At 38.6% G+C, this 26,826-nt stretch overlaps 1 protein-coding gene across 3 annotated transcripts in view; it reads left to right on the top strand.

Moving 5' to 3' along the window:
* Positions 1 to 26,826, top strand: part of ADAMTS20 (ADAM metallopeptidase with thrombospondin type 1 motif 20) — a 136,330-nt gene that overhangs the window by 44,115 nt on the left and 65,389 nt on the right. For 2 of the 3 annotated variants that reach the window (XM_088165560.1, XM_088165558.1), the window contains 2 exons: positions 15,212 to 15,374; positions 18,394 to 18,653. In XM_088165560.1, coding sequence (XP_088021686.1) covers positions 15,212 to 15,374; positions 18,394 to 18,653 — 423 coding nt within the window. Of the gene's footprint in view, positions 1 to 5,023; positions 5,115 to 5,392; positions 5,737 to 15,211; positions 15,375 to 18,393; positions 18,654 to 26,826 lie in introns of those variants that run through there. The other variant, XM_014871135.2, reaches the window with a different exon arrangement.

Raw genomic sequence — 26,826 nt, 5'->3', positions numbered from 1 at the left:
ACTTGAAAAAAAAAAAAAAAAGGCAGCATGCTTTTTGGCAGTGAGTGCACATGCCTTTGTCTTCACACTACAGTAATTCTTACTTTTCTGAATTACTGGTATGGAATCACTTGAACATGTCAGGTTAGAGGGTTTTTATTTCTTGTGCATGTTCTCCAGGAGTTTGTGGTGACCTACATTTGCATCTCCTTGAAATACTCGCATCCAATACAACAGGTGCTCTGTACTGATGGAGCACAACGACAGGGTGAAGTTGGAGCAGGATTCCTGACCCAGGGTTAGCAGAAGGCACAAATCAGTCTGCTTCTGTCCTGGATCGCTGAACCCCAGTACATCCTTGGTACTTGCTTGCACAGTGCTGGGTGTAATACTTTGTAGCTGGCGTATGACTCTTGGCTTTCCCTCTCAGGGAATTTGTGATGATATCAAAGAGCTCATCTTCAATTGTAACACAAAGAAATAATATTAATCAAGCTTCTTAAATTAGTAGTTATGACTGCCTGGTATATATCTGTTTGCAAATAATACTTTTTGCCGGTAAGTTAGTATTTAATAGACAATGCTACAAAATGATTAATATAAAAATTATTCAGGATCTCAATAAAACTAAGTGAAGCAATAGTAGGGTATTCAGTACCTTTCACTGTCTATGTAAACCTATATTTCACAGGATAAAACTTGACAACTTCACATTAAATAATATAAAAGTTATGAACCTTCTTTTACTTTTGATTAAGGAAAAAGTAAATTTACAGACATTAACCTTAGAGTAAGTCACCACTGTTGAAAAAATACTATAATGTGAATGCAGATAGTAGCAGAAATGTATACATACATTTTTTTCACTGCAGTATGTATCAAAATCACATGTCTGGTCATGCAGGAACAGCCTAGCTGCCAACACACACAGAGAATACTGACTGACCCAGCCAGACACCTCCCTCCAACAAGCCCAGCTCCCGTGGCTCACTGCAGATGGAATTGCGCAGGAGGTGTGGTGGGGCACAGATGGGAAGGGCTATGGGACAGGCAGCAAGCTGGGCTCACTGCAAGGCTCAGAGTCTGGACAAGGCCAGCAGGCTCCTGACAACAGTAGCCTTGGGCAACAGGGACTTGGGCCACTCTTGTCCCTCTGCAGGAGGTCAGGTGGCTCCATGGTGTGTGCATATGTATATATGGTATTAATATCTCAAGGTAAGGGGGAGATAAGTGGATGAATAAAAGAAGTGATTGCAAACTGGCCAGATTTGTGCAATGTGCTTAATGTCCGGTCAAGAACAGTAAATAAGAGCCTGAAGGTCTGATATAAATTGTATTCCACAAGACAGAAAAATGCCAAGATAAAATAATAAAGAAGTAAAATATATATCTCATACAGTCTCCTCTTTAAGATAAAATTTGTTCATAAGTCTTATTTTTTTAACAATTTCACTTGTGAAATGTTTTCCTTGCCTTTTCTGAATGACTGACGTTTATTTTCCACTTTGTGATCTTCAGCTAAAATCACTCACAAAAGACCACTTAAATTAAAAAATGGAGCCAAAAACAGGTGAAAGGATTTAATAGTTAATCTGTGGTTCTAAGGAAGAAGTTTATTAATTTTTCAGTATGCATTTTTACGAATTCTACTGTTTAATCTGATAAGCCTTATCTACTGCAGCATTTTAAGTGCACAATACAAATATTTGAGTAATCATGACCTAATTGCAATTCATTTTGTCCATGAAACCCCAGAGAAACCCCAAGGAGGAGAAGTGATTTCAGCAAGCACAAACTATCCTTCTATTTCATTGACTTGCAAAAGTAACTGGTACAACATACTTCACTCCAAACATATCAACTGAAAGAGATAAGTGAAAAGAATAAATACTGTAAAGAGATGGATTTATTTCACTAATGTAGGAGGCATTTTAAAGACAACTATTTAATAGCAAGCTTTAATGTCAATACAGATTTAATGAAGTCAGAATGCATTACATCTCTGAGGACTACATTTGCAGATGCAAATCAGCATCATTCCACTGCCTTAGCTGGAGCTTTACCAGTATAGAACTTCTAGTCTTGAAAAATCTTACTAAATAGTCTCAGCTGTGTCTCCTTTCTTCTTCTGTTTCATAGTAGCTGAAGACTATTTTCTTCTGATTTTCCCCCTACATCTCTGTTCTTTTAATAGGTATTTTCCTTTCTTTTTTCCTCTCCTTTTTCCTCTCCACTGCAGTCTTTTCAGCTTTCTCCAATAATTTTTTTTTTTAATTTTTGTTTCATAGAATCATAGAATAACCTGGGTTGGAAGAAGGCTCTAGAGGTCACCAAGGCCAACCTTCTTCTCAAAGCGGGATTAATTTAAAAGTTAATTCAGGTTGCTCAGGACTTCCTGACCAGATGAGTTTTAAGTATATACAAGGATAGAGACTGCACAACTTCTCTGTATCCTTGTTTCCATAGTTATCCCCTTTTTCTTTTAAATTTAGTTTTTAATATTTCATTATGGTTTTTTTGTAGTTCTCCTTCTTTGAATAACTTCCATAATTCTTCAACTTCATTTCATGATTATGCCAGTCTCTACCCTTCTACTTCTAACAGTTGTAGCAAACATACTATTTCCATGATTTCAGAATTATCGGATGTACTTATATTTCTTTGTAATAGAAACACACCACTTGCTTTGATATACAGGGTTATATTTGCTCCTCACAAGATTCAAACTGATGCCATATGGGTAGAGGTCAAATGAATGACCGCAGCTTATTGCCCAAAGCCATTCAGGTAACATGAACACTACTAGAACTGCCTTAATCCCCTGCCCTATTGTCCTTTGCTCCTGCACAGCTAACCCATCTTGCATTTGAAAATCAGACTTGTGCCTAATACCTGTAGAGCTTCAGCAATTTTTAAAGGAATAATCGCTGATAAGTATAAAAAGATGTTCAACTGTCAGGCCTCACATCACCTGAATTGCCAGATTCATATTTGGAAATTTACTTTTTGTTTCAGTTGAAAATTTGGAAAAAAAGTGCCTTAGCTGGCACTGCTTTTTGTCCATGGCACTGACAGGAGCTACTGGAACATGTGTCAATCTAAATGAAGGTTATCAATTTTAAATTGTTCTAAACAGTCCATCTTCAGGGAGAGATAGACTTTCAATGTTTACCATAGAAAAGCTGGGGTTCCATTCCCACAAAGAATACAGGGAAATCTAAACACATTAAAATGAGATTTAAGAAAAGTAATTTTATCCCTTTTATTTTTACAAAACATAATTTTACAAATCATAAACAAGTGAAAAATCACATCTGAACCAGTGGGTATTTGCTTCCATTTAATGAAATAGTGCCTATTTGCTTTATCACTTGCAACCATTTAAGTTGACTGAGAAAGAGTTAACTTGCTGCACTCTGATAACTGCTTCAATGAGTAAGACCCAAGAAACAGGAAAATTCTAATTTGCTGGAGAAATCGGAGGCATGTACAACAATTGCTCCTTTCAATTTAATGTCTTACTATTTTTTGTACATTTTGTGCCAATAAAATCAAAGTACTCATCCTTAAACTTTGCTCTACTTTTGCTCTACTCTACTTCGCCCATGTCTGTTCTGTAACATCTCGGGGTACTGAAATGGATCTTGTACCTTCATGCTTCTGTGGTGGGCAGAATGGACTTCTCCCACCTCCCTTCTCACACCCAGTTCTCAGAACTGGAGTTCTGTTTACCTGCCGTGATCAGTCTTCTATGGTGTATGCAGTTTAAAAGAAATAGTTTGAAAATCTTGCTTCTTGTTGGATTTCTTTGATATTCATGGTGTTTGGAGACAAGCTTTTTCTTTGTATTCACTTTGCAGAACCCTTCAGATTTCAAGTATTTATTTTCTTTTCATGTAACTATGCTTATCAGTGACCCCACATAGAGAAAACAGTTCAATATCCATCAGAGAGCCTCCGTCTTCTGAGTATTCAAGAGGAAATATGGTATTCCCAACAAGACTCAATATTGTCAAGATTATGCTGGATGCCAATATATATTGGAAAAATCCAGGTATTCCTTCTACAATCCTGGAGTCTTGACAAGGGATGTATGATTTTATTCTAGCAGTGAAGGCTGTTTCAGTACTACACAGCTTCACTCAAGGCCGGATTAGCTCATTGCCCCATGTCAGGAAAAAAATATTCAAGTAAAACAGATAATCCACACACTCCATGCGAGGGATGCTGGGGTCCCCGAATGCTGGGACAAGCCACTTTATGAGAACTTTGCCCAGACAGAACAACCAAAGCAGGGGACCTGGAGCCTGTCTGTCGACACCGTGGTGTCAGGCTCTGCCTGGACATCTCCTTCCTTGGAAGCTGCGTGGGGAAACGGCTTCTCCCCGGGCTGCGGTACAGGGACAGGTGATCAGGGGGGCTGCGGCTGGGTGATACTGAATCTGTGGGACACGGACACCGCTGGCTTTCACGGCACGGCCTCTGCCGTTCCCAGGGGGAATGCAGCGTTGCCAGGCTTCTCAGAAGCCCGTACTTAGACTGGACCGACACCTCTCGCCTGCGGTAACGCCGCCTGCACCCGGGGCGGGGGGCGGCGGGACAGGGCCGAGACCCCCGGGCCGGACCTGCCCAGAGGCGCGGCGGGGCTGCCCTCCGCCTTCGGGCGGCCCGTGCCCCGGGGCCGGGCCGGGCCCGCACCGCCGGGAACTGCGGGGACGGCCCAGCCTGAGGGTAGCGGGCATCGCCGCGCCGCCCCGCCGGCCGCGGGGGCAGCGGCACGGGAGGCGGAGGCAGGGACTGGAAGGGAAGGGCCGCCCTCGCCCACTCCGGCGGCGGAGAGCGAGCTGGGGGAGCGGAGGCGAGGGGCGGGAGGAGAGGGAGCGCGGGCGCGGGGCGGGTTCCCGCGGGCGGGGGCGGCGGGACACGAGGAAGGCGCGGGGCGCATGGAGGAGCGGCGCGGTGCGGGGCCGGCCCGGGCGGCCGGCGAGCGCTGAGGCAGCGGCGGCCCGGAGGTGCTGCGGGCACGGCCGCCGCGGAGCGAGCCATGCGGGGGGCGAGGCGGCTGGCGGCTCTGCTGTGCCCCCTCGCCCTGCTCGTCACCGCGTCGTGGGGACTCCGCTTCCACCCCGGACAAGGTAAGCCAGCGGCAACAAAGGCGGCGACCGTACCGGGGGTCCCGGTCCTTCGGCGGACGCCGTGTCCTCCGGGACAGCCGCCGCTACCCGGCGGGCGGTAGGAGGGAGGGAGTGCTCGCTCCCGGCGGCGACGAGTGGCGGAGCTGGGCTCGCTCCGGGGGCAGCCCCCCGCTCCCCGGCTGTCACCGGATCCCGGGCTGGCGCCACGAGTGCGGATGCCAGCGAGGGGTCGGTGCTGTGCTGCTGGGTCGGGCTCAGCCTCCTGCCTTCTGTTGCAGAGACCTTGGTGAAGCAGCTCTCCTCTTATGAAATCGTCACACCTGTCCGAGTGAATGAGTTTGGAGAAGTTTTCCCACACACGCATCACTTCAGGAGGAAAAGGAGTTTGGAGGCACCGCTGGAGCCCGCTGCTTTCCGAACACATTACCAGCTCAGAGCATACGGGCAGGTCTTCCAGCTCAACCTGAGTGCTGATGCAGGCTTCGTTGCTGCTCAGTACACGGTGGTGCACGTCGGGGCCCCGCAGAAGCAGTCGTCCCCTGACTTGCGCCACTGTTTCTACCGCGGGCATGTCAATGCCCAGGAGACGCACATGGCTGTCTTCAGCATCTGCGGTGGTTTGGTAAGCATGTTGGTCACTGCTTCCTGTCTCCATTCATATTCTCCTCCCTGAAAGAAATGTAGTGAGATGCCTTTGCTGGAGAGCTAAGCTGGAAGTTCTTGGGCATCATTCCAAGTAGTTGGCCATGAAATGTCTTGGCATCAGCAGTGTGCAGTCATGATGATACTTCTCTGGTGGGATGTACAAATGCAGCTTTCAAAGGATCTGTTGCTGGCCAGTAATATAGTTGGTTGATGTAACTCCTGACACCAAGAGCCTTATAACAGAGGAAAAAGCATGCCTTAGAAACACAGTGAGCTATTGACTTGATAAAATAATTGGCATCAATTATGTGTTTGTAGCTTAACAGATACTGTGGTATTGAGTGAGGAGTAATGGTAGTTGAGCTGGTGAGAGGGGAGCTGGTGTTGATTGCTTTTTTCCTCAGCTTTCAATGGTACTGTAAAGGTATGTTATATCCTAATAACATATCTTTATGCCTGCAGCAGTGCTCTAAACACATTTCTGTTAAAAGGGAATGCGAAATTTCCTAACTTCAGTGGAAGTGTGTCTGTGAAACACTTCTTAAGAATTGAGTAGACAAATCAAAACTGCAATGATATACATTCTGTACTTATCTCTTGATAGCATTTATTATGTCTTCCAAAGTGATAGTGGAGAAATAGTACCACACAGTTGTCTTTGGAAACAATTGTACTGTGTTGCTAAATTTTATAGTTTTGTGCCTAGAAACATGAAGACTGGTACATTGTACTTTATCATATCACTATTTATTGAAATGCCAAGGACAAGTTGTGTGACATGCACACTGTAGAAAAAAAGCATTGTAAATATGACTCTGAATTTAAGTTGGGGTTGTTAAATTTTTATTTTTTTTGCAGTCACTCAGGATACTAAATGTTCAAGACTCTTTTTTTCTGAGACGTCAAGAAAATCCAACTTCATATACTAGGCTCTTTCTAGTACCCTACACAAAATAGAATGCAATTGGTTGGATGTATTTAGGACTGTTTAATGTGTATTAAAAGAAGGTGATACACAAGATAGAAGAGAGAATCAGAAATAATTGCTATTTGAGAGATACATCTCTTTCTTGTGCTTCTTGGATATTTGGATATATACAAGCTTGTCTTTGGGTTGAGGTGTGTGGACTTTGGATAGTCCTTGGAGGGATTGTGTAGTGGTCATGGCCAGTTGGTTGCCTGTAACTGCACAGAGCATCCTCCAACTTGACTCAACCTTCAAGCTAATGTTCTTCCTCATCCTCATGGATTCAAAGCAAATGTTTGCTGTCTTGTGAGGCTGCCAAAGGAGAAAACTTCTTTGGAGTTTAGAGGAGAATGAATGTGAAAAGAGGGAACTACAGACCAGGTGGAATTGTCCTGTGAGATCTTGTCCTCCCTGAATGCATTCCCTATTCCTAGATGGGACTACCCTCAAAAATTAGTAAAAAGATGGTTTTTTCCTCAAGGATTTTAAAATTTCATGGGTTTGTGCATTCAACAAATGTATCCACAAAAATACATTAGTTTTTGCTCTTTGAATGAACAGTGCCATGCTTCATGAGTACATCCAAACATTCAAAATCTGACTGCTGCTGAGGTAAGATACTATTTATTGGGAGCCAGAGATAGAGATCAGGCTAGTGACTCGGTAGCCTTGCATTATATTTATTTTAAGTATATTATAACTATTTAAGTATTTTCAGTATATTATAGGTATTTAAGTAAAATCCTTTCTCTTTGTAGGATCGCTGAACCTGAGCTTAGTGTATGGAAGTTAAGATACTGCTTTGAACTATTAGGTATAATTTAACTACCAGTATTGCATATATAAGGGAATTGGTTATATTTGACCAATGCTGTAAAAGCTAGGGAGGAAAAAATTACTTGTAATTAGTTATAAGGAAGTGTAACAATGGAATTTTAATAATTGCTCTAGATATGTGCCTGAGTCATGTGGCCAGGTACATGTGTTCACTTTATCCTGTAGCCATCTATCCCCAAGGTCTGACTACATTAATTCACATCTTCATTCCTCCTCAGGTTCTTTCTTTTCATTTTTTGCATTCTCATGTTGAATGTGTTGTCCCTCTCCACTCTGCTTTGCCATTTCACCCTCCGTTAAGCCTTTTCCTGCATGTGCTAAGAGCATGTAGAGCCCAGAGTACCCATGGAGCATTGCTTAATGGCTCCTGACACCCTGTGTGCAGTTTTGTTGTGTTACATTTTAGAGCGTGCCCTGGGTTCAGGGGTGCAAATGGCACAGGGAGGTTAGGAGGTCAGCAGGGAGTCTGTAGTAATTGCAAGGAGGGAGTGTATAATTAGGGAACTTTGGGATCCATCAAAGGCAGAAGGTCATTTGGAGTGATGGTCTGGGTGCCTAGCTGAACATCTGATCACATACAGGCATATTTCTTGCATCTTTTGAGTAGTTTTTGAGATTTCATGCTTTATTTCACTTTAATTTCTTAAGTTCCATCTTTTTTACTTTTACTGCATTAGTCAGTTATAGCTTCCTACAAACATAGGGAACGGGATCTGCTGAGGATGTCCCCTGGATGCATGTCGACTAGAGACCTTTCAAATGTTGTGCAGACAGCAAAATCAAAGAGGTAAAACCCCAAATAGTTAAAAATCATTTTACTTCTGAGAACATGTGACTTACGAGTTTCATGACAAATACAAGCTAATACCAGTGAATGAAGTGTCTTATAAATGATGATAGCTTCCATATATTAATTAGAATGTACCTTCAGTTCCTAGCAGGACCCATCTAAAGAAAGGAGCTTTTTTTGGCTGGGTTTTTCTTTTTCCTTTTCATCGTCCTGAATGAATGCTATAGAAACAGTTTTTTTAGTCTTTTGGGAAACCTGATATTTTTTCTCAGGGGTTAGGAGGGTGTTGGCTGATGCTGAGGATGGTTAAAATCAGTTTTTGTGAGCTAGAAAAATACTTAAGTGCCAAAGGTGTTTTATGTGACTGTGAGAGAGGAAAAGGTAAGAAAGAAGGAAGAAATACATTCTTTTGGGCGTCTGGTCTCCTGTGTGTAGAGCAATTTCACATGCTCACTGACTGACAGAAGTTAGGAGTAGGAAAGTGCGCATGAATCTCTTCTTCATGGATTTTCCAGCTGTCGGCTTCCTGCAGTTCAGGAAGGCAGGACCACTTTGTTCTTACGCAGCTTTGGAGTGTAACAAGTTCCTTCTTCAGCAGCTCAAGGAAGCCCTTTGGTAATGCTCCCTTGCTGCACATCAGACTTATTTTTGTCTGATGAATGGCAGGAGTATGAACCTAAGCGTGGATCTTCTCAATCCTCAGTACAGGAGGTGGTGTTTATTTTTTATTAATACGGGTCAGGTGATCTCAGAAAGATCATCTTTCTGAGAGGTTTTGAAAACAGTTCTGTCTGCTGCTATGAATGGATAAAGTGGCACCTTTTAAAGAAAAGTAAGTAGTCCTGGAATTTGTCTTAAAAAACTGTGATTTTTAATTCTTTGGTCAAAAAACCCAACAATCCAAACTCGAAAAACTTGCTGGAAGATACTGCTAGCATAGCCAGCATCTAGTTTCTTGTGGAGATCTAGTGCAGGTAGCAAGCTCAGATATTTGCTCCGTGGTTTTGTGCTCCTTAGTTCTAACCACCTCAATGAGTGAAAATGCATTTTTTTTCCAAGAAGTTTTAACACTTGTAACTGGAAAATATGCTTAACTGGATGTAACTTAATGCTTTAACTTCTAAGCTGTCACTTCAAAAGAGTTACTTTCTAAATCTGGAAGGCAGGATCTTTTCAGCATTTGGGTTACATTTATAATGCTAAGAGCATCCATCAGGCACATACTGCATTTCATAGTTATCTTAATCTTAATGTACCAATCCCATCATAAGCTAGGAAAACAATCCTATTAAAGTGTCGATTCAAGGCAGTTGATTCTTGCTTGAGCAAACAAAGTCTTACTGCTAACTGGCTGGATGATGTGAAGACTTCCACTTAGTAGTTCTGTTTTCTTGTGTCATACACATATATAAGTGAGACTTTGGCTCTGGGTCTGCAAAGCAGGAAGCATTTCAGTGCTTCCATTATAACCCTGAGCATATGCTCTGTCTCTGGTCAGCACAAAGTGGATTTAAGTAAAATGTTTTACTTTGCAAGTTTTAGATAAAATGTCCCCCTTATAGCTGTTTTAAAAATTTCTCCAGTGTGTTTTCCTCAGGCTCTTTGCATATAAATTTTTCCTGGAAATATTTCCACCAATGCTATACCTTCACACGTAGGCCAGCACAGATCAGCAAATACAGGTGGTAATTGCAGTAAACTGAGAAGATACGTGGAGTTGCAGATTGTACAGCTGAAGGTCTGTCACAGAAACTTGTTTTATCAAAAGCAGTAGGACCTGAGTATGTGTCTACCTGTGCATCAGTAAAACTCTGCAGGAATTGTCCTTTCAACCGACTGGATGTACCTATGTAACATTTTATGTCAAGGGTGCTCAGCCATTGCTGGCCTGCTTTCTGTCCACATCCTGTGTCTAGTGGCCTTCCCTTGGTCGCTACTTGGGCACATTCTTTGCCAGTTTGCCTAATAAATTGTTTTGATGGCTGCAGCTTGTTCTCAGCTGTTGCTTTTATTGTTTAGACCTATGTGACACGGGTAAATTTGCTAGTATGCTATGGGCAGCCAAAGGAACTTTAATTTACTTTTATCTGTGTATATATACACACACACAAAAACATACACAAAAGTTTCTGTGTCAGAGGAGGGCAGAGTACACAACATGTGGCCCTTTCCTGTTACTAAGCTGAATTACTGGTGTGCAAATAGATGTGTTTGGGGGTTTTCTTTTTTTGTCAACTTAATCCTCCCAGTCTCAGGTGGCAGTCAACAGTCAGCTGTCATGGATCTCAGGAAACTTTGTACTCTTGGGGAATAGATAGGCTTCCCATATGAGATAGTGTATCTGCGATAGTCTCAATTCTTGCTCTGTTTCAGATATGTACAAAATGGCAAGATTAAGTAGCAAAGCCAGACACCGAGAACAGTTAACACCTTTTGGGAATGCACATATTGACAGAAGTACTCAAGGTAGCTAACTGTGTGGCTGACTAAGATAAAAATCTAACCATAGCTTGTGTGCTCTTGAGTGATAACTGCCTGTGATGGTGCTTATGAGGTTAAAAGGACTGTATGGAGCTATTCATCTCCCAGTGAGAGAAAAAGGTGGTTCTGTATCTACTTAAAAACATCAGAACTAAGAAGTAATTTTTAAATAGGGATAAGTTGATTTTTTGCATGATATTTTCTGAGACAGGCAACATAATACGATGGAGTTTCCTCCACCATAGTGTACAGATCCCCTAGGTCTGTGTTCTATCAGATCACTTAGCTTGATGACTGTTTAGGTGTTAAAACTAGATCCCCTAAAACTCAAAACTCAACAACCTACACCCTCCCCAAACAAACAAGAAAATCCCTTTATGTATACATTCTGTTTTGCCAATTTCAGCAGGTATCGCAAAGTAACTGCTTTTCTGTAATGGAATCTCCATGTATATATCTCTTAAAAAAAAGTTATGTGTTGCAGTAGACTCTTAAGGGTAGAAATGAGCCAAGACACAACAACAACATGAAAGGGTCCTGGTTGATTCTTCTTTACAGCTCTGCCATCCTGACTCTGACTACAGCAAGCTCCTACTGCAGGGTCCAGCTGCAGACTCTGGCTGTGGCTATTTCCTGCTGGACCATGGCTGCAAGTATTGGTTTGCAGACTGAACACAGCTTTCACCCAGCTCAGCTGTGACTGCAGGCTCCAACAGCAGCCTCTGACTCCATCAGACCCAGACTGACCTCACAGCAGATCTTTTACTGCAGCAACTCTCTTCCTTGTTTCGATCTTCTTGTGTCTCTCTGGATTGTTCCTTCTTCCTCAGGGCTCCTCTTCCTCCAAGATCCCACTGACCAGCCAACCCACCCCTTTTATCACACTTATCCTTATATATAAGGGTAAAGCTGTTCCTCTTCTTTGGTAATTAGTACAACTGTGACTTAACAGGGACGAGGTTGCCTGTAATCTCTTCTTCTACACCTAGTTATGTGTATTTTTAGTTGACTAGTCTAGCTTGTTCACTGTGAATTGTATATAAAATATAAATAAATGACCCCCCTCTCTTCTTTCCACTCCAGTGAATCTTGTTAATTTCCATGAGACAATACTCTTTCCAGATGTCTTTGGGATTGTTTTTTTAATATTCTCACAAGTTGTCTGCTATTGAGCCCCTCTGTTGTTGCTGCAAATTTTATTTAGAAAATCCTGGTTATCATATGGTTATTGATAAGGTGTAGTTTAAACATACAATTAAGTAAAATCCCTTTGAGCATTTACATGGAACTTAAATTTCAATCTGGAATTAAGAAATTATATCTAACTAATGCTTAGATGTTTTTGCAGATGAGGATACTTCCGACCATAGGTGAAGGCCCCATCAATTATTTTAATGGTGTGATTATAGTCAGCTCATGCAATCTTAACATCACAGAATTTGTAAGATGTAGTTAGATGCCTATAACAAACTTTTAGCACTTCATTCTCTAAGAACTTCAAAAGTAATGTTGCTTTCAATCACTTCTACAAACATATTCTACCAAAAAAAATGTTGCTAGATATTTCTTTCCTACTGCTTAGCTTGTGTTATTATTTATGAATTTATTACTATTATATTATTTCTATTATATTAGCTCTGATCTTAATACATTAGCTTGAGCTGCTATCTCTTACTGTGTTTCTAGCCAAATTATCTTCTAGCAGAAATACTTTTTCCAGATGTTGGCAGTGTACTATGATCACTGTAATACTTTTTTCTTTAATTAAGCAATGCTTCTTAAGTCTTTTATCATAAAATATTGTAACAGTGAAGCAGGAAGAAAAGGGGGGAGGGATTCTTACATGAATCAAGAGATTTGAATAGAGAAGAGAATAATATAAAAGGAAAGGATTTACTTTGAATGTTAAAGTGCTCTTGCTGTAAACTACTTGCAGGTTTTTAAGTGAGTTAAGAAGCCATACTTTAAGGGCATGAGAAGTACTTGAGCACAGGAGTGGAGCTTACCTGGGAGGCAGTCTGCCAGTTTAGAGTCAAGTTTTCCAGAGCTTCAGTTGTTCTTTTAGAGTTTTCATGAAACCGTTCCAATTGTGCTGTTGGACATATTAATTCCTCATTTATGAAATCTGCTATATATCCCTTATGTTTTCCATATGTTCTGCAAACTTTATAGACAAAGATGTAATTTGTATACAGACATTCTTTAACCATAATTTTCAATATTTACTTCTGTAACTCTTGCAATGGAGTTAATATTAGTTAAGACTATATTGTTTTAAGTCACTTTAAACCACTAAGTCATACCATATAGTGAGAAACTGCGTTGATCCCCTGAACCTTGCTTTAATCTAAAGTGCCTAGATCATCCATAATATTTTTAATCCAACAAATAAATTATCATTCTCATGTGGGCTTTCTCATAAATTTTCTCAAATCTATGCATATGCTCTTTCTTTGGACCACTTATTTATGATGTGCAAAAGACTGTTTTCAATTTTGTACTCTACTTCTACTGAAGAGATCTTTTAAATGTACTTTTATCTCTTTATCTGAAGAACAGAAATAGAATGTTTCAGGCAGCTTTCTTGTTAGATGATTTGAGAGGCATCTGTAGATGATAAATAAATCCAGTTAATTTCTGATTTAATTTCCTGCAAGTGCTTAGGCTCCTGTTTTAGCAACTTGCCTATGTATCTAAGTGCCTTTTCTTTATTTCATTTTACCAAAAATATTCTTCATTTGGATCTCACAGCCCTTTTCCTTCTGTGTCCAAGATGCAGCATTAGCTCCTTTTGTATCAGCAGAATCTGTCACCACGTGAAGTATCACTTTCCTGACTGCAGGACTGTAAACAGACAGTGTAACTGGTGACTGAAGCCCTTTCCAGGCTCTTCTTGGTACGCTCGATCTGCTGTCCTCTACAAATTACATGCCCTGGAAACACTGGATGTGAGAAGGCTAAACTGAATGTATAAAGGATCCAGCATGAAGACTACTTGCAAAGAATTTAAATTAAACTGAGGGGGAAAAGTGCTTCTGTGAGTTAAACAATTTATTTAGCAGTGTCTTTTTTCATTCTGTGACAAAATTGGTGCAGAGGATTCATCCACAATGTGTTGACAATAGCTCTAATAATGTAATATATCAGGCAAGATTGCAGATGAGCTTCATGCATGTGATAGACTAACAGACTCTTATGGATTGACAACTGATAACTGCTTAGAAGGATCCCAAATTCAAGAGGATATTATAATTCCAGTACAATACCCTGGATGCTAAAGTAGTTCTGCAGCAGTTTTTAAAATACTTAATAGGTTGTTTGAAAAAGCCCTATTCTTGCTTCTGTTCTCATTTATCCTGCTCTGCCACTCTCTCTATAACCCTGAGTTTCAAGGCTGACATGAACATTTAATCTCTTAAACCGTATTATGTCGATTATTACTGTTATCTTATTGGTCAATTTTATGCCTTACTGGCAAAACATCTATCAGGATGCAGTGTACCTACTCACTTGATGTGTTTAATTGGCTGAAGCAAGGAAGTTCCTAAAAATTTTGAAAAGAATTTGATGAAACTCTTGCATGCTTTTTCCTCCTGAGGTGGAGTACTTAAGCCGTAGGAAATTGTGAATTCGGTTAGAAGTGCAGTGAGAAAGAAGAGAGTCTGCTTTAGGATTTCATAATTTAAAGGATTATGGGGCAGGGGGCTGGGGAAAGGAGCTTAATTTTTGTTCTTTGTGTATGTGCCAGTGCTTTTGTTAGTAATCAAGTTACTGTGGTTCCCATTACGTAGTTACCCATGTGTGTCTGTGGTGGCCAAGGACGGGGGTTGTTTTGGGGGAATCAAGGAGAAAAACACTTTAAAGGTGTCAACTTTGAATTTCTGGTGCTCCAGTCAAAAATCTTCAGAAATAATAGAATTCTAAAACTCTTTCTAATCTTTGGGGAAAATGCAATTTTAGAAGGATATTATATAAATTATGTTAAGGACAGAAGGCAAAAAATCAGTCCAGAATTTGGACAGCAGTCAAATTCTGAAATTCTTGATGACCTCTCCTTTGCACAGTTCCCAACTGGTCCTGCTTGGTTATACATAGTTTCTCTTTATTTTTGTGATCTCCTTTGTTTCATAACTCTTATAGTAATTACCTTTGATACATTGTTAATACGCAAGGTAATTGAAGTTATTCTGGTGGGACAAGAAAGCAAACTTCTGTAGCCTTACCTTCCAGGTTTCACTGGAGTTTCCCCCCTCTCATGTGCATATGTATGATCATTGACTTCAAAATATTATCACAAATAGCTTTTATTTCAATCAGAATTATTTTTATATCAGTTTTTCCAGTGGAAAATAATTCAATTACTTCTCTTACTTCCAGATGGGCACCTTCAAGGCACATGATGGTGAATACATTTTAGAACCTCTGATGAAAGCAGATGGAGGTGAACACGAAGATGAACATAACAAACCACATCTTATATACAGGCATGGTGAACTTAAAAGAGAGTATCAGAAATCCCATAAACCTTGTGAAGTTTCAGGTATTGTTATATTTTAAATGTCATTGTGCGTTTTTCAAACATCAGATGTTCTAAAGAATAAAAAGCAAGATTTTATTTCGTAAATAATTTTACTCCACAGTGTGCCATATGAGCCTACACATTTCTTTCACATACGCTTGTCAGCTGTTTATTTTGTATTGTGAAGGTGGCAAATTCAAAAGTCGAACAGAACATGCATATAAAAAAATCCATGATATTGCAAGAACTTTGGTGTGGTTTGCTTTTAGACTTATATTGTCCCATATGTAAACACTGAAAAAGAAGATCCAGGAGTTGTAGCTTATATTCACAAAAGATAATGAACTTTCTGCAAGTCTAGCACATAATGCATGACATCTGTCATCCTTAATAATGGAAGTATCCAATATTACCCATTCATTTATTATAATCTAATCTTACCCATTATTGTAAATATTTGTCCTTATGAGTATTTTAAAAATTTATTCACACTACATAATATTTCATTTTATTTAAGGTGAAAGGAAGAGGGTCAACAGAACCTCTGCCTTGGACTTTGGCCTATTCAGGGCACTGGTTCAAAGTGTCCCTTGGGAAACAATAATAACAAAGGGGTCCTGGAAGGCTGGATATAATTTAAGAAAGCCTTCCCCTGCACCTGTAAAATTTCTATCCCTGTCTGCTGAAAGGTGAACCAGCAGGGAAGATGAGCTCCCTGATCAGTTCCTAGACTGAACAGGGAACTTTCTCTGGAACTCTTCTTGAGGAATATCTATGTAGATGGTTAAAAATATAAAGATGTAAAAAAAGCTTGGATGACTGATATTAATTTTGGAAAATTCTTATATCTTTTATACTTGGAAACATTATTTTGAGAATTCTGCTTTTCCATAGTTGCTAGGGCCAGAAAATAACTATTATGTCAAGCAAACCTTCTTATTCCTATGCCGTTTTTAAAATGATAAATAGTATGTACTGAACCAAATTAGAGGTCTTTCAGTTTGTTTTGTGTCTTTTTTTTCTTTAATCTAAACAAGTTAGTGTGACAAAAGGCTTCAAGCGTTAAGAAGAGTAATTTTCTCCATTTTCATTCTTTGGAACAATTACAAAAGGCTTACTGACATTTTGGGGAGAGTGAAGATGTAGAAATGTTTATGAAGAAAAGCTTTGGTTTTTCATGTTTCTGTCCTTCTAAAGAAGAGATGTCTCCTTTAATGCTAGTCTTACTTGGTTATTCATATCCTTTCTTCACAGAGGAACAACTTATATCACTACTTGGAATCATGAGTGTTTCTCTAGTAAGGGAGCCTTGACAGAGGATATGGAGGAACATAGCATTCAATACATATTTTTAGTTTGAAATTGGGCCATGATAATTCTAAAATTGTCTACCAAATCTTTTCACCACTTTGTACTGTTTTCTTCTAAAACTAATTTGCCAATGAAAATAATTTGTGTAACTCTGATATACGCCTTACTCAGGTCAGGATAGAATATTTATTGCATTTCCTCAGTCCATAAGTTCTGTTTCCTTAATACTGGGAGCTCATCAGAGTTTGCCAGGATATGTTTTGGATAAATCTGATAGCTATTACTTATCCACTTACTGATTTCTGGTGTTTGTAAACAGAATTAATTTGATTTGTTCTTGATCTGTTTGGTTCATACATTTAGATAATCTTTAAACTCTCCCTTTAAATATAAGTGTTATTTCCCATTTGGCCAGTACTCTAGAATCTCAGACACCTTCTGTGACCTAGTAAAGATTGTGTATATGAAATTGCTACAGCCAATTCCCTTCAGTGCATCCAACTCAGTCAGTCTGAACACATAGAGTGTATATACACTTGAACTAGTTCCTTTTCAGAGCCAGTCCTTGCTTTCTCCCCTTGTTATTGTTAGTGCTAATGATTTTACAATTAGTATAGCTTTATTTTGTGATTGGTTTTTAAACAATTACTCAGTAAAGTGCTTGCTGTTGTCTCTACTGTTTTTCTTTCTGGTCATATTTTACCCTAGCTTTAAGGAAGATAGACTACGGATCTGTCAGAAGTAGCTTGAAGTTTACACATGGTGGCTCTTCCCTTGAATAATGGAATGTGTAGATTTTAAGCTGAGAGTGACAGAAGTGTGATCTCTGAACTCTTGGGTCAGTGCTGTAGTCACTAAGTCATTAGAATAAAATGATTAGGAGACATATCCTTTGGCTGCTCATTTTCAAGAGGGAAATCTAGTTTCCAGAAAGACAGTGGAGGTTTCTTCTGAAGGATCTGGAGTGTCCAATTAGCTGCATAAGTTCTAGAGAGTAGTGAGAATTCTGATATGCTTCTCCATTAAGTATTTTTTATGTGAGCTAAGATGACTCTAGTAAAGGCAATGGTTTTTCTCTATGAGTCATCAGAAGCCTCTGGTGGCTGGACTATACAGTGTAATTAGAAGAAGTTTGGAGATATCTGAGTAGATTGTGTATTTCCTTTAGATTCTGATTCTACATAAAGAATGTTTACAAAACTCAGAGAGGTCACTTGAGGTTTTTGATGTGTACTTGCTTATGAAGTTAAACTCCATATTTATTTAAATATAATGTTATGTAAATTTGAAAGTCAGTAGGGACTTGAATTTAGGAGTTGGATGTATCTTGTTTTTATTTGTTCTGCTGGTGCCAAAAAGTTTCTGTATAAAAATCTGTTTTGTTTAACTGACTTGTGTCCTTTGTTGTACTGATTAAGCTGTAGTGCTTATCTCCTTCCAGGCTTCCTGTTTGGATTATACTGCTTTCTAGGAACTGTGTAATACTGCTGTTTCTTAACTAATTTGTAACAAATAATCCATTTATGATAGAACTATATAAAAATATACAAGACATCTCATTTGATGTTCCTATTTCAGTCTTCTGTGTTTTTGTTGTTTTTTTTTTTTTTTTAATTTTTACACAGTTTCACTTGGAAATAAGATCATAAATATGAGGTTTTCCATTTTGGGCAGCCTTTTTACTATTTAGCAACTGCATTCAAAAGTAAATATTTTTTTTGCTTTACAGAGAAAGAGTTGAAGAAGAGCACTTTATTACATCCAACCTTCAGCAGTTTAAATGAAGAGAGCAGCATTTTACAGAGGTCTCTCAGTTTAGAGTATGCTTTAAATAACCTCTCCAAAGAGAATGGTGGCAATCCACATTCCAGGAAAAAACGTTTTCTTTCCTATCCAAGATATGTAGAAGTGATGGTCACAGCTGACACCAAAATGGTTCGTCACCATGGGCAGAATTTACAGCACTATGTACTAACGTTGATGTCAATAGTAAGTAAGTTCTTAAGTATTAGAAATTTTTTTGTTGTTTTCTTTTTTGCAACTGTCCCGTCTTCTGGTTTGATCAAATTCTGTATAATAAAAAGAGATTACATAAACATAAATTAAAGTTGGGTCAGAATTTAATATTATGGATCTCTTCAGTTTAATGTAGAGTAGGATGTGTAGGTGAAATGATGGGACCCATTTCCTGATTTTTTTGTTGCTTTAGAAGAGTTCTTAAGCTTCAGAGAGTGAAAAATACAGATTAATTACAGCAGACATGTTAAATGGTATTGTGAAAAAAAACTTGGTTATAGTAATCCTAGTTTTTCAATTTTTGAAGAAACTTCAGATTAATATGGGTCAGACTTTGCGTTGGTATAATTTATTTGTGATCTTTATGTGATAAATTCTTTCTTGAACCAAAAGTCACTACTTGTATTGATTCAGAATATAGTACAATAAGCTCTAAAGTCAAAAGTTTTACCGTGACATCAGTTGAACCATCTGTTAAGAAAAAGCATGCTAACATATTTTGCATTGTAGTTGTTTCTAGATTTCTGTCCTTATACCTACAATTTTTTGAATTTTTCTACTTCTAGGGGTGTGAAGGTATGAAAGTTCATGTATTACCAAAAAATATCCATACCGGAAGTTGTTTTTTCTCTTGTAGTACAGACTCAGTTTGGAATTCCTTTCAAAACAATTGATCCTTAAGATGCCATTTCATTGTGTGAAGTGGTAAAGACATTACTTTTAAATAGAAGCTGTTTTTTACAGAACTTTACAATAAGATGAAATTGAACATTTGTGATATCTTTTTCATGAGGTCTTGTTGTGATTATAGGTAATGTAATTCCTGATGTTTTTTTTAAGAAGAAAACATTATTCCTGCATCTGTAGATGTTGTACATTCAAATACTGTTCCTTACAGTGCAGTATTTGTCTTTTTACTTACACAAGTGGACTTCTAGGTAAATAAAATAAGCATTGTATAATTACTATTGAAGAGAACCTATATATGAACTGTTTTTAAGATCTAGTATTTAATATATACTGTATGAGTGAAAGAATACCATTTCTTTTCTAAGAAACTTGTCATTTCTTTCTTGTGCTTTCCTATCTGTCCTGTAAAACTAGGGTTTTACACTTATTGCTGGCTTTGGGGTAATAGCATTCAATAAACCACTACATCTTTAATGGGAATTTAATATCTCTGAATATGTCTATTCCGTATATATATATGCAGAAGGTAATCTTGAAACAAAAATGTCTAAAGATGTTTTTTTCTATGTTGAGCTTTTATAAATGCAGATGTAAAAATATAAATTCAGATCTTAATTTTAAATTCTTTTCTTTACACTTCAGTTAATTTCTATGCACTTTCCCTTCCCTGCCTCCATTTCCCCCACAGAATACATATCCCAGCTCGTATCCCTTCTCCTTGAAGCGTTTCAGCAACGGCTTGGAATCACAGAACAGTTGGAAGTCATCTGATCCTGACATATATATGATTTGTCAAACAAATAATGTGTATGAATATATAGCCTTCAGTCACTTCTTTTCCATAACTGTTATTTTTCAGTAAAGTAGTAAAAAAATTGTGAAGGATAGGAAAACAAATGACTACCACTCTTTGCTATGTAATCTGCATTAGAATTTATCAGTATGCTGGTGGGTCATTTCTTGACCCACAGCCTCTTAGTGTTTGAAATAGAACCATTTTTAGCCTTATTTGATTGCCTATAAAGGAAAGAAATGAGACTTCTAAATTTTATCCTTACTGCCATTATACAGATAGCTTTGAATCTGTATTTTTAAATAAATTTTACTGGTAGTTGTGTCTGGTCAAGCAACTTTTTTTATGGGAAATTGTCAGGTTGCTGGCATTTTGAGTGAATCAAGCATTATACTTTACTCTCGTAATAATTCTGAGACTTTTAAGGTTACTTATTTCTGGCTTGGATTTTAAAGAAACCAAAAAACTTTAAGCATATAAATTGCATTAAATTTTAATGAAACTTAGACATCTAGCTCCCAGAAGAACCTTTGAAATCCTGGCCTGTTTTGATTTTATTTTCTTTGAGGCTTTTTTTTTTTTTAGCATCAACAAAGCCACCAAAGTAAACTTACTGCTGTTTTATGAGTGGAAAATAAGAACTGAAATATACTGCTAAATATTTTTAGGGTTTTAAGTGTCTTGTCACTTATCCAATTCAACCTGAAAAGGCTTAGCTCTCAGCATGCAAGTAATCCCATTGAACTGGAACTGGAATGCATTTTCTCATTTCTGGAAAACTGCATAAATGTTGGCAATATGAGTATTCACATTACTTACATTATATCTTGGAAATACTTCCTCATTCTGAATGAAATATGTACTTCAAGATAGAAGGACTACCTTTGCCTTAGGAGTTAATGAAAAACTACTGCATTTCAGCACAAAGAGTGGCATTATTTAATGTGAAACGATAGATAAAACAATAAGAATACTGTAATTGCTTTACTCACACTGTTTCCTCTTGTTCCTCCAAGAATTGTATCAGCAGAGCAGGCAGTAGGCACTGCCTTAATAGATTTAGTAACTAGAAGACTTCATCTTAGACTATGTTCTGAAAGTTCAAAGCCCCAAACATGAAGACTTGATCTTAGCAACTGAAATAATTCATTAAGACACTGGAGTTTGCTATAAAATTCAAAACCACATAAAATTTGATTCCATGAAACATTCTGAGGTACTGTCCTCATTTTCTGAATCAAGAACCTGATTATTGACATCCTTTTAAGTACTGTACTGCTTATATAGTTTGTTTGGTAATAAAAGGACTACTAGGTCTGTTCTTAGTCTGCTTGCAGCAAAAACTTTATAATCTTGCCTTTCTGAAAAGAAATCATGACATGTAAAACCACCCGTGGTAGGCTATGATGGCCAGCTCAGATTGTGAACTTGGCTGACTGCCTAGTCATGTGAGTTCTAAAGTAGACTATGGGAGGGGGGCTGCCATGCATTCAAGGAGAGGATTGAGACAATATCAATTTAGATCCATTTAACTTGCAGTGGGACTGTGAAACCATAAGGTAGTGCTATATCATGGTAAAACAATACTATTGTAATATGGTGTTAAATGCTGGTGCTTTTGATTTTCCTTAAGACAAAAACTTTACTAAAGTTTTACAGCTACCGTCTTTTACTGATGATTAAAATGGAAGGTAGTAGGTCTTAACAGCAAAAGATTTTCTAGTTAGGGTCTTGTTTTTCCTTTTTTTTTTTTTGCCATTGTCATTATCGATATTGATCATGAAGTATTTCTATATGGAAAGACAAATGTGCCCCATCATTAAAACCAGAAAAATTATTTTATCTTAATATATGGGGTGAATTTAAAATTTGTATTTTCTTTGCAGTTCATACTATACAGTAGTTAACAGTTCATCTTTCCAGAACACACTGGGAATGTGATGCATCCTGGCCTTTAAGAATATTTGGCATTACTGATTTTGCCTACAGTCATAATTTAAAAATAGACAGTAGACCTAAATAGTTTGTAGGTTAATAATTTAATTTATATGCCTACCATCTGAAAGGCAATGTATATAATTACATTCAAAATTTAAAGGTGAATATATTGTTTCTTGTATCTGTTCCTTAGAATGTCACTAGTCTATTTTGCCTCTTTCTCATTCAGATCATTGTATTAGTATTAAAGCTACAGGAACGTTCAGTGCTTTTTGTCTCTCATCCAGTAAAATCTAGAAAGCCAGCACAAGGCATATTTTTCTTGGCATAAGTGAAGAATATACCTTATTATGTTTCTTCTGTGTATATAAAACCTCATGATCTTGTGCATTTGGCATGGTTAAAATGAAAGTGGAGATTTGTTTATGCACCAATGAATATCCATAGCTGGAAATAATTATTTTCAAATTATCATTCGTACAAATTCTCTGAGCTGGCCTTCTTACTTATCTTGACAAATGGGTATCTGTAGGGGTATAAAACCTACCATTATAATTGTGACAGTCCTTGTATTGCAACTCCAGGGTATCTGTATATTAAATTTCATAAATGATACCTCACTGCATCTTGAGGTCCACCAACTAATACAGAGGTATTAGTGTGCCCAGGTAGCCAAGAAGGCCAAGGGCATCCTGTCTTATAGGAGAAATAATGTGGCCAGCAGGACCAAGGCAGTGATTGTTCCCTTGTACTCAGCACTGGGGAGACTGCACCTTGAATGCTGTATCCAGTTCTTGGCCCTTCACTCCAAGACATTGAGGTGCTGGAGCATGGCCAGAGAAAGGCAACAAGGCTAATGAAGGGTCTGGAGCACAAGTTATATGAGGAGTGGCTGAGGAAACTGGGGATGTTTAACCTGGAAAAAAGGAGGCTCAGGGGAACCTTACCATTGTATACAACTACCAGTCAGGAGATTTTAGTGAGCTGGGGGTCAGTTTTGTCTCTTAAGTAACAAGTCAAGGACCAGAGAAAATTATTTCAAGCTGTACCAGGAAGGTTTAGAAAAAATTATGCCATGGAGAGGGTTATGAAGCATTGTAACAGGCTGCCCTGGGAAGCAGAGAAGTCACTATCCCTGGACGTAATTAAAAGATGTGCAGATGTAGTGCTTAGGGATAGGGTTTCATAGTGGATTTGGCAGTGTTTAATTGAACTTTGATTTTAAGGGTCTTTTTCTACCTAAGTGGTTATATTTTGCAGTACGTAGGCAGGCACATACTTGCCTGTCTTTACATGTCACTGCTGTCAGTACTATTTACTACTATTTTTGTCTGGGGGGTGGTTGTTGATTAGATATTCAGTGTTTAGATTCATCTTTATGACTTTTCAGTAGTAATTGTTCAAGGGTGTGCCTAAGGTGAAGTCTTGGTAATGTTCATTTGTGACTAAGACCTTGCTTTGAACTGACTGGGACCCATCTCATATAATCAGAATAGGAACAAAGAATAAGGAGACATGTTGCCAAGCAACACTCATGTGTTTCTCTGAATAGATTCTAAAAGCTAGAGAAGCCTGTCTATGGCTCTGTCTTGTGAAATGATCTTTTAAGGTAGTTTCTTTTAGATTCTGAAAGGAAGGATGCATTGACATTGTGCTGTACATGATGGCGTCTGATATGATCTGTTTATAACTGTGGTACATATTTTCATTGAAGAGTTGTAGATGATGATGATCATGACTGTTACCATCTTCTGAGGGATATCTTTACACCCATCTCAGTTACAGCTTAGAGGTAAGACAGAACAGACATTCCTGATGGGGTGTCCCCAGCTGGCAACTAAGCCCCACACAGCCACTTGCTCACTGCCCCACCACCAAGATGAGGGAGAGAATCAGAAGGGTAGAAGAAACTCATGGTTGAGATAAAGACAGCTTAATAGGGAAAGCAAGGAATTAATTCAGTGCTTCCTATGGGCAGGCAGGTGTTCAGCCATCTCCAGGAGAGCAGGGACCCTTCACATGTAATGGTTACTGAGGAATACAAATGCCATCACTCGAAACATCCTCCTCTTCCTCCTCTTCCCCCCAGTGCATATACTGAGCGTGGTGTCACGTGGACTGGAATCTCCCTGTGGTCAGTTTGGGTCACCTGTCCAGGTTTTGTCTCCTCCCAACCCCCCAAGCATCCCCCAGTCTCCTCCCCAGTCTGGCAGTATGAAATGCAGTAAAGACCTTGGCTCTGTGAAAGCCCTGTTCAGCAATAACAAAAACATCTCTATATTATCAACCCTGTGGTCAGCACAAATCTAAAACATAGCCCCATACCAGCTACTGTGGAGACAATTAGTTCTACCCTAGCCAAAACTGACACAAAAGGCAACTCAGTCTTTAAAAGGGATATATTCTTTCCTTATGCCTCCACTAAAGCACTCCAGTAGGTGGAACTTCTACTTGGTTAACTCAGGGTATACTAGATTGAACAGGTGTTGGGTGAGGGGGCAGTGGATGACCTAAAACTTAGGGGAAAAAAATGGTAAGTCTGAGGCATAGGTATACTTGTGCAAATTTGCATGAAAAGCCTTTGCTGCCATTAGGATCCACTGGTTTTTTACAGAAATATGCATGCAACAGAATAGGAATAGACCCAACAGAAATAACACAGCTCTTTCACTGAAGCCATAACTGCTCATATATCTCATGACTTCTGACAATTTTTGAGTCTTATGAAATATATGAAGGAATCAGTATGACACTGGAAAAGGTGAAGGAGAAATCTCCCAGATTCTGGGTATCTTACATGCTTTCAGCACTACAATGATACAAGAGATTTTGGAGCCTGCAAAAGACGTACAAGCTATGAAGTGATACCCTGAAAGTGTTTCTTTCAGGGGATGTGAATATTTGTATTTTCTTGGTACCATGGTTGCGTGTAACAAGAGGAAAGAAAAAGAGGTCTTGTGATACAATGTTTAGGGGGGAAAAAAGGAAGCAAAAAAAGAGCTGAACAAGATCTATCCAATTGTATTTTGATTTATCATTTCTTTATCTTCCAGCCTCTAAGTGTACTTGATTGTTTATGAGCACCTTTTCTAAATAGGGGATTTTGCCCCTATTCACAGTCATGCTTTCCTGGACAGTTGCAACAGAGTTGTCTAGAGAAACTAAACTTTGTAACCAAGTTGTTGCCAGTCAACTGGCAGCCATGGCTGTCTGACTTAGTATTTCAAAATTTCAGGAAAACCAAAGTTGTGATCCTTCCACTAAAGTGTAATTAGTTTCATCTATATATTATATATATATATATATATTTCATCTATATGTATTTTTTCCCCATTCTTTGGTGTGGAGGCTGGTTTTAAGAGTTTGAAAAATCTCTTGAAACTAAATTCACTTTTTCTTGGCTATTACCTCCTACTTCTCTGAAGCCTGTATTTAGATCACTGTAAAGCAAGTAGATCTGGAAATTGTAAAGAAATGGTGCATTCTATTAAATTCCTATCCCTTTTCATCATCCTTTTTCATGAATGCTTCCAGTAAGAGAGGTTGAGAGGGGTATCCTTAGAATAGAGGAGCAGGGAGTACTTACCTCTTAATTTTTTTCACTAAAAATAAGAATCTTATATTCCGGATCTCTGATAGTTCCCTGCATCATTATATCATTTCAAGTCTCAGTGGATTATTTTAGTTTGACTAGTTCCTTAAGTAAGTCTTCAAGTTTGATTTGTAGTTATCAGTTTTTAGGATTTTTCTCTTCACATGTGTTCAACCATGCTGAGAATGTATACTGAACTTTGCTGGTAAAGGCATCTTGTTATCAGCATACAGTCTTGCTCCTTGATCTTTTGAAAGCAGTGGTATAACTAAATGTTTAGAGGTCATGAAAGTGCTCATGAGGCAAAGGATCCATAGTTTGACTGAAACATAGGGTTAATGAGAGCAGTGTTATTTTACATTTAGCATGAACTTACTTTCTCTTATAATGGAAACAGGTATGTTTAAGATTTTGGCAGGAGCTGCTGACCTCTGGCATCTACCTGACATTACATCAGTCCTCAGCTATTCTCCAGAGAGATAACAAGTTCGTGTTCATACGATGCATAGATACACTGTTGAAAGTCCTGCAACAGATTCTCTTCAGGCATGCAATGAAATATTTTTTCTCAAGTATACTTAGTCTAATGCATCTGCTCTAAGATATGAGTAACTGGTTTTGTGTTTTGAAGATATTTTGCTCAAATATTTTAAATCTACATTGGGCCAACAGGCAGGAAGGAGGACTCTTGACTCTGTTTTGTGTTGGTTTCTTTGCCTTGTCTTTGTTTCCAGATTTTGTTAGCAGGATAACCTTGACAGAAAGCACTTGCACAGCAGTAAAATAATTTTTTCAAGGAACTATTAATGTATATTAATGTATATATCCATCAACTACAGTATAAGTACTACTACAACCATGAACAAGAACTGCTAAATTTTAGTTACAAGAAGGTTCCAGCCTCAAATTCTTGCCTTGATCATTCTAATCATCCAGGAGCAGAAATTACCTCTACTATAGCAGAGGAGGCATTTGGGAAACTTAAGGCTAATTTTGCACTGAAGGTTGAAAGTCACTGTTTAGGCACTCTGGCATTATTTGATGTTAGCTGAACTTAGTTACCTCTCCCATTCAGGGAAAATCCCTTTGCCTATTCTACCTGATATATATAGCCTTAGACTACTGGACAACTC

The sequence above is a fragment of the Sturnus vulgaris genome, chromosome 5 (assembly GCF_052056855.1).
Source record: "Sturnus vulgaris isolate bStuVul1 chromosome 5, bStuVul1.hap1, whole genome shotgun sequence".
In the NCBI taxonomy this organism is placed as follows: domain Eukaryota; kingdom Metazoa; phylum Chordata; class Aves; order Passeriformes; family Sturnidae; genus Sturnus; species Sturnus vulgaris.
This window is presented reverse-complemented; position numbering and strand designations above follow the sequence as displayed.